Here is an 8,342-nt window from a genome sequence, read left to right on the forward strand (position 1 = left end):
TTTTTTACTTTATACTCCCTCTGTCTCACTTTAGGAGTCCCATCACTTTACGCCCTCGTTTTATAAAAATGATAATAAATAATTAAAGTGGAGAAATGGTAAAGTAAGAGAGAGAATAATGTTGAGTCTCCCTTACTTTACCATTTCTCCACTTTAACTATTTATAATCATCTTCTCAATAGTATTCTCTTTTTTACTTTATTATTTCTCCACTTTAACTACTCCTATTTATTATCATTTTTATAAAATGAGTGCGCAAAAGTGACCAGGACTCGTAAAGTGGGACGGGAGAGTAATTGTTTAAGAGAAAGAGAAAGAAAGATGATTTAACATAAAGTGATTGAAAATATAAGTGAAAAATATCATTTTAGGTATTTAAACAATAAGAAAGTATCATACTCTAATACTAGAAATATAGAGAAAATATCATATTCCGTACCTAGATATGAATGTCTAAAAATGTCTTTCATGCCTTGGGGGACATTTTTTGGGTAAAATTGTGATAAATAGTGAAAAAGTACCATACATGTGATTACCCCTTAGTTCAGGGACTACTCATGATATTTTAAAAATTTAGGGATCGTTTGCGTGCAAAACACATAGTTCAGGAACCGTTTAAGTAGTCTAGTCTAACAAGAATGACTACTCAATTCCTATCACTTGGTGCACCGCAGGTGATAAAGGTGGTATATTGAATGCAAAGTCTTAAAATTTGATACAAGTCGGAGAAGTATAGATATGAAATTAATAAAAAGTAGAGCAATAACCTGCAGTTTAGAGCAGCTGGAATAATTGCTTTCCCATGCATGATGCACAAAACCCTACTTCTACTTTTGGGAAAACCATTTTTATTTTCTAGTTAATTAGTAATATCAGCATCTATTTTGTGTTTTTACTACACTCTTTTAATAACAGAAGGGGAGGTCAGGTGGGTCATGATGAAGACCAGGCTCTCCATGAACCACATACGAGCCGGGGCTTTGATAATGTTGAAGCGCGCTTGGAGAACCCCGAACGCCCGCTCCACATCCTTCCGAGCAGCCTCCTGCTTCTGCGCAAAAAGAGCATGCTTTGCGTTCACATGCCTGGTGCACGTCTTCACGAAGGTTGGCCACTTCGGGTAGATGCCGCCGGCAAGATAGTACCCCATTTTATAGCTCTGGTTGTTAGCGGTGAAGTTGATGGCCAGCGCTTTACCATCCAAAACTTCGGCGAAGAGGTCGGATTGGTGGAGCATGTTTATGTCGTTGTTCGAGCCGGGGACCCCGAAGTACGCATGCCAGATCCATAGCCGGTAGTCGGCGACGACCTCGAGTATAACGGTGGGGTGGGTGCCTTTGTGGCCGCTCGTGTATGACCCTCTCCACGCTACCAGGCAATTCTTCCATTGCCAGTGCATGCAATCGATGCTGCCAAGCATCCCGGGGAATCCGTGCACTTCTTCGTGAAGGCGGAGCAGGAACTGGCAATCTGTCGTGTTTGGCTTTCGGAGAAATTCATCGGTGAAGGCTGCCCGGACGCCTTTGCAGAATTGGATCAAGCACATTCTCCAAGTGCTTCTCCAATGTGGAGGTATTCGTCGAACACATCCGTCGTTTGTCCAGTCGCAAGCTGGCGGATTGCTGCAGTACATTTCTGCAGCGTCGTGTGGCTGGGACGGCCGACAGAGTCGAACCTTTCTTGGAAGAACTCTTCCCGGGCTGCCAATGTATTTGCGATGTGGAGAAATAGGGGTCGCTGCATGCGGAAACGACGACGAAAGTAGGTAACTCCTCACACCGGGTTATCGCAGAAGTAGTCGCGGACTAACCTTGCGGCGGCTTCCTCCCGGTTACGATGGATGTAAGTCCAGGAGCGTCTTTGGGGCGGTGCGGCTTCCTCCGCCTCCCGACTTCGATCTTCTTCAAGTGATTCTTCCATTATTCGACGCATTTGCTCATATGGATCCATTAGATCGATTAAATTTGGGGGAAGAATAAAAGAGATGATTTGAGATGAAAATTGGAGTGGAAAGAGAGATGATTTGAGAGGAGTAGATGTGTGTGAAATGAGGATGAAATATGAGTATTTATAGAGTAAAAAAATAAAAATAAATAAAAAGAATAAAAAGGAAAACGGTCGAAAACGGTAATATTACCGTTTTCGAATTTTAAATTTTTTTTGTTCGATTTTTTTAAAAAAAATTAATTTATTGCGTCAGCATGACGAAACCCACTCGCGGGCCGGCGAGTGGGCATCACGCATCGCCCAGGAGCGCGCCACGTCGCGCAAGCGTGTGGCGAGACAGCTCGCGGGCTGTCTCGGCGTGGCGGGGGTTCCGGCGGAATGGTGATGGGACGAGAAGCTGCAACGCGTCCCGCACCAGTCTCGTCACGGAGGGACGGGACACGAGCCACCCGCGTAACGCTTTGCGGGTGGCCTAAGTATTTAGTTAGTATATCATGACTTGACTATGTATCTAAAATAGTCATTTCATTGATTCGTACTTTTATTTTAGATCATAAATTTGAGATTGAGTAATTAGTGTAATTAAATTAGTATTTTAAGTGTAATAAGATATCACTTAATAGAGAAATACTTAATTAATTATAACATCTTAATTAAATATCTTAATTCTTACTTAAAAAAAGTAGAAATAGTTGGGAACGAGCCGAAATAAGAAAACACGAGTAACATGACACATAGTTAGTAGTATTAGTTTAGATAGGAAATAAAATACTTCATCCGTTCCAACATAGTTGAGTCATTTTTCTATTTTGGGAAGTATTTTCTTAGTTGAGTCATTTCCCTATATTGTAGTAATAACTTGCTTACTTTCCTTTTCCTATTTCATTCTCTTTATTACTTTATCATCTCTACTTTATTCACTATTCTACCTTATTTTCGTTACTTTTCCTCTTTCTTACTTTTCTCTCCCTTCATTTAAGTGTTTAATACAATAAATATTTTTTTTCGTAAACTTCTACCAAAAAGAAACGTCTCAACTAGTAGGTGAGATAGGATGTCAATTGACCACCAGCAAAACCTAATAACTGCGGTGAACTACATTGGCCGAAGAGGGAGAGAAATATTTGCAAGTTTTGACTCAAAAAACCAAAAAAAAAAAGCAGTGAGAATTAATGTATAGTTTCACATCAAGAAAGGAACTACTCAGTAAACAAAATGCAACCCATTTAATATACCATGTTTAATTCCTAAATATAGTCTGTGATTGTTAGAGAAAAGAAGCAAATGGAAATTTATATTGAACTCTTTGGAAAGTGAAATGCAAAATACAATAATTATAAAGATAACTCCTTATAAAGAAGGCCCTCTTCCCTTCTAGGAAGCCTCGGCAAAGCCGTACAATACTCTTAATCTTCCCCCTCCTTCTAACCTTAGGACACTATATATAATGGAACAATAATTAAGACAAAATGATAATTAAGACTAATAAACTAGAGAATTATTAATAATAAAGACTGCCAGGGTTCTGTAACCGCCATCCACTAATCCTAAGGCAGGTAACTGATGTGTATTCCTCAATATTAATTGCACCATAATCAGACCTCTCTCATTCATCTCTCTCTACATAACGTGGTTAGAAGGTAAAAGATATTTTCCTGACATAGTTTGAGAGACAGATGCAATAAGGAGCTGTTTGTTCAGTCACATTACTCACACTGACATGTTCATACCAATATTCACACACACACACACATTAGGGTGCTTCCAAAATTCTCAATTTCAAAATATTGGTAGTTAGAATTCTATATAAACCTGCTTCTTCCATCCCTCAAATGTGCCAAATTCCCATCATTTCAAACAGTCTATTCATGGCTGTCTTTTCTTTCTCATCTTCTTCTTCCACTCCATTTTTGTTACATCACCATTTCTCTTCACCTGAAAAACCACCTGCATGTTTTCCGGAGAATGTCCATGGAGGTAACATCGTGATTACGATGGTTTGAACTTGTTGGAGCTATCCTTACTGAGCTTTTATAATGAAGGGAGACGTGATTACAATGAATGAAGAAATAAATGCATGTAAATATACATCTTTTCTTCGTTTTGATTGTAAGTTTTTTGTAAAGATTTTCTTTTTCTTGACCTTGCAAGACTTTTATCTTATTTTCTTTTCATTTTTTAGGATTTATAGTACTTTTATTTCTTTCAAATCTTTCATGTTTTTCATTTGTATCTATTCCTCTTGAGCTTATGTAATGTTTTGTTTCTGTTTTTCATAATGAAAAATGTGTTATCAGTATAAGAAAATTCAAGGTAAATGGAGCTTCATTGAAATGTATAATTTTGTTCTTTATTTCTACAAACAAACAATGGAAAATTACTCATAGTTACCAAAAACAATATTTTTAAAACGATAATGCAATAACATTAATTTCAACCAAGATAATTCGTTGAAGAAAATATGTACGGCTTAGAAACAATTGGAAAAGTGGTCAATGAAAAATGATCAGTCATCTCCCATGGATTGGTTGAAGGAACACAGCCACCTCCTTCCGTCGTTCTGAGACGTCGAACGTCGCAAGCTCGACGACCTCGAACAGCGGACCAACTGGCCGCTCATGCTACGGCCAGTGGTCCGTGGAACTAGACAAGGGCTAGTGTCCGGTGCTCCCATGCAGAGGCCGGGGCTGAGTTTCATCGAGGGGAACTTTTTGCGGCTGAGGGATCGGAAGGAAGATCCGAGCGGAGAGGGCCGAGGGCACTGAAGATCGGGCTTGCACAACGGCGTGTCCAAAGAATTGGTGTCCGGGAGCTCGGTGGAACAAGTGCAGAAAGACAAGGACAGACTGTTTCTTGCTATCTCTTTCGTTGCTGGCCTCGTCCCTGCCAGCTTGCCAAAGGAGACTATCCCGTGCCGGCATAAGGGGCACGCGATTGAGCCGGGCGGCCCCTGAGAAACCGTTGATGCGCTGTTTGTGGAACATAGGTAGAGAGCACATTGGGTGCAGAACTCATGGAAACAACCTGCATAATAAAAGTCGAATTTGTGTGTTTTAGTGTAAATTTCGTCGATTTTTAATGCTGAAATCGGACTAGTTTTTTACCTTCTGCTGCAACGGTGCACTTTCTCTCTAAGCAAACAACACATGGATCTAAACATGTTGATGGTGAATCGTTGCATCTCCATCCGTTTTCTCTGAAACGAAGGAGACGAAAGATTGCAGTTAATTTGGTTCAACTTTTGTAGCAAGCTGCTTATTTGATGTGGTTTCTGCTCACCTTGCGATTTCGACAATGCTCATGAGAGGAAGGCTTAGATATGGCGAAGGACAGAGCCTTAGTCGCCCTCCTGGTCGTTGGCTTAGAATCTCCTCGAGCCAATCTCTATGCCACGAACGAGCAACCATCAACGGAGTCCATCTACAGACAAAAGTGAAAAATAGGTGAATCAAATCCCAAAGCTTCAAAACAGAAGTGTGTTGATGGAAAAGGTTCTTGTTTCCCTTATGAAAATCCAGACGAGCCTATCGGCCGTAGCAACGCTGGTGGAAGGAAGATTGATGACAAGATTCACATCTAACGTGAAAATGGAAATTGTTTTAACTATAAAACTGGATTTCATTAGCCACATTGTGTTTTTGTTTCTTGCCAACGTCAAGATCCGGAAAGTTGCCAAAATTAGCATGGTATCAGTGAAGAAAACATTTAAACACAACTCAACGGAAACTAAACTGTGACACTGCATACCCGTTCATGTTCTCTGCAGTAAGACTCGCACCCTTGGCAATCAAGAGCTGAAAATGATCGAAATATCTTAGTTACATCAAGCAAATTTAAGACGACGTTAATATCTTGTTTAATAACTTTATAAACTACCTGACAACACTGTGCACTACCACCACATGCAGCATAATGGAGTGGTGTGCTTCCAGCACCTGTCAAAAAGAACCGCACATATCCTTTACGTTAGCGATCACACAAATTTTCATCGTGCAAATCATAGCACGGTGTTCAGACAAACTTTAGAGAAGTAATGTTGCATTTCTGAATAAGGTTTGATTTCACCAGTTCCTTTATATACAGCAAATCACATCACTAATTTGTAGCGGCCCAAATTCGAGTGAAATCCGAAGTCAAGAAAGTTCCAACAATGGAGCTACAGGCTCAAGGGACAAGCAAGTTAATATTTTTCACATAAAAACTAAAGCATATTACATCTAGACAAAAATATGGGGACCAACTATTATCTCGGTTTCTGATAAGGCAAAAAAGGACATTTCTGAATTCATTTTGTGTTGTGTCGAAATCAATATCAATACCATAACATAGTACAAGAGAATTATCATAAAACAGAATATAAGTTTTTGCAACACTAGCATACCTATTAAGTCGATTGTAGTTCCATCCTCCACTGTTGCGCTGGATGCTGAAGCCCCGATATCCAGAAGTAGATGAACAGTGTCAGCATGTCCGTTTAGTGCAGCCATATGAAGGGCTGTGATGCCTCCATCAGCAGGCTGGCTGATTACTTCGTGGAGTGAACTAACAGAAACAACGAAAGTTCAAATCCGATAACCATTTGAATTTTCAGCAAATACATATATTCTCATGGAGTAGTAGTACCCTTGATCGAACTCTGAAACAGATTCTTCATTTTTGGACTTTTTCCTCAAAATGCTGCAGAAGTTAGGAATGCTGGGAATGTAATCAGCAAGGAGGAGACGAATGCACGGGGAATGCCCGTTTAGAGCAGCTAAGTGGAGAGCCGTTCCTCCATTTAGGTAATCCGCTCTGTGAATCTACAAGCCAACACATGATTTACAAACTCAAAATCCTATTCCTACACATAATAACTCATTAACATCACGAAAATTGTACGATCATAACACTCGACATACATTGGCTTTAAAAAGTATCAGAATCTGAACGACCTCCCAATGACCGTATTGACAAGCCTGCATCAGCGCTGTCTGCCACAGATAAACAAGAATTGAAGATACCATCATCCCACACTAGATAGAGTCCACTAATAGCGACGAAAAACTAGCAAAAGTGTCACCTGCCCCCTATAGTTCCTCAGATTAATATCAACACCAGACTCTAGCAAGAGTGAAACAATCTGATCAAGGAACAAGCCACAACAATCAATTCAAGTCAACTGCACATTTCTTCTACAAACATTGGGGGATTTGAGATACCTCATGGTGGCCCTGTGCTGCAGAGTAATGCAGTGGGGAATTCCGAACACAGAAGGTCGAATACCTCGCAAGGCGAGGGTTGTATTCCAGCAAGGCCTTGGCTTCTTGAAGATCACCATCTCTCGCTGCAGAGACCAGCCGCTCCCCCGATGCAGAGCATCCAAAAGAATTCCCAACCAGACTCAAGAAACGCATTGTCACCATATATACAGAATCCTACAAACAAGAATCAAGAACAAATCAAGATTCTTGAATAACAAATCAAAACTAAATACCACAAGAATCCATTGAAAATTTCCTAACAACACCACCAATTCACCTACTCTTTCACACATAATTCCTATGTTTCCTACCTAAGAGGGAACCAAACAATACCTGCACATGCCTCCATAAACAATCTGTTGTTGTAACTGTCAGAAATCTCCCACAGCCCTGATTGAAAGCCAATGGAGAAAGAAGAAGCTCACCATCATACACAAAAATTAAAAATTACAACTTGATCATTATTTCTAATTATATAAATGAGTTTAAAAGTACCTTGAAAATGACAGATTTCTGTATCAGAAAGGGCCTTTGTCAACTCCTAATGGCCAAAGAGAAATCAGAGCTGAAGAAAAATGGATAAAAAATTGATCTTTACAACCCAGCTTGACAAAATCAAACGACCCTTTCTCTGTTTCCCCTCATCATCAAGATTCTTCAACCAGATTTCTCAGAGAAAGAACCTACAAATCCGGCCATGAAAATACCGGCCCAGAATCCAAATTTTCCGGGAGGACAATCACAACAACAATAATCAAAGATGCATACATGTGTTCCTAAATGTTTAAATCCGAATTTCCAGAACCCCACAAAACTATCTGTCTCCCTTCTTCATTTCTAACCGACAATTTGCATAAATTAAACGACAATCATCCCCCAAATCTCTCTCTCCTCCCAAATTATTTGTTTTTGTAGGGCGATTAGGTGTAACGATGAATATTCGCAGATTAATTATTGGCAATTTTTAATTTTGGTATTTTATTTAAGATGGAAAAAGCAAAATAAATTATATACGTTTTAAGTTTTTGTTTATCAGGAGTAATCTCTAAATTAGGGTAAATAGTTATTTTTGTAGAATTTTATTTCCTATACGTTTCTATTGTTAGTTTTCCAGCTTTTTTTTTTCAAGATGTCTTTCAACTCTAAAAGTTATTT

At 39.5% G+C, this 8,342-nt stretch overlaps 1 protein-coding gene across 1 annotated transcript; it reads right to left on the reverse strand.

Moving 5' to 3' along the window:
* Nucleotides 1–4,254: 4,254 nt before the first annotated feature.
* Nucleotides 4,255–8,124, reverse strand: LOC121801241 (probable E3 ubiquitin-protein ligase XBOS32). Its single transcript, XM_042200691.1, has 12 exons — nucleotides 7,683–8,124; nucleotides 7,521–7,577; nucleotides 7,146–7,361; nucleotides 7,007–7,066; nucleotides 6,846–6,917; nucleotides 6,571–6,746; nucleotides 6,329–6,489; nucleotides 5,824–5,882; nucleotides 5,695–5,741; nucleotides 5,227–5,367; nucleotides 5,052–5,143; nucleotides 4,255–4,971 (listed from the first exon to the last, which is right to left on the reverse strand). The coding sequence occupies exons 3-12, from the start codon at nucleotides 7,347–7,349 to the stop codon at nucleotides 4,454–4,456; spliced, it is 1,530 nt and encodes a 509-aa protein (XP_042056625.1). The 5' UTR covers nucleotides 7,350–7,361; nucleotides 7,521–7,577; nucleotides 7,683–8,124; the 3' UTR covers nucleotides 4,255–4,453.
* Nucleotides 8,125–8,342: the final 218 nt, after the last annotated feature.

Source organism: Salvia splendens, chromosome 4 (assembly GCF_004379255.2).
Source record: "Salvia splendens isolate huo1 chromosome 4, SspV2, whole genome shotgun sequence".
In the NCBI taxonomy this organism is placed as follows: Eukaryota; Viridiplantae; Streptophyta; class Magnoliopsida; order Lamiales; family Lamiaceae; genus Salvia; species Salvia splendens.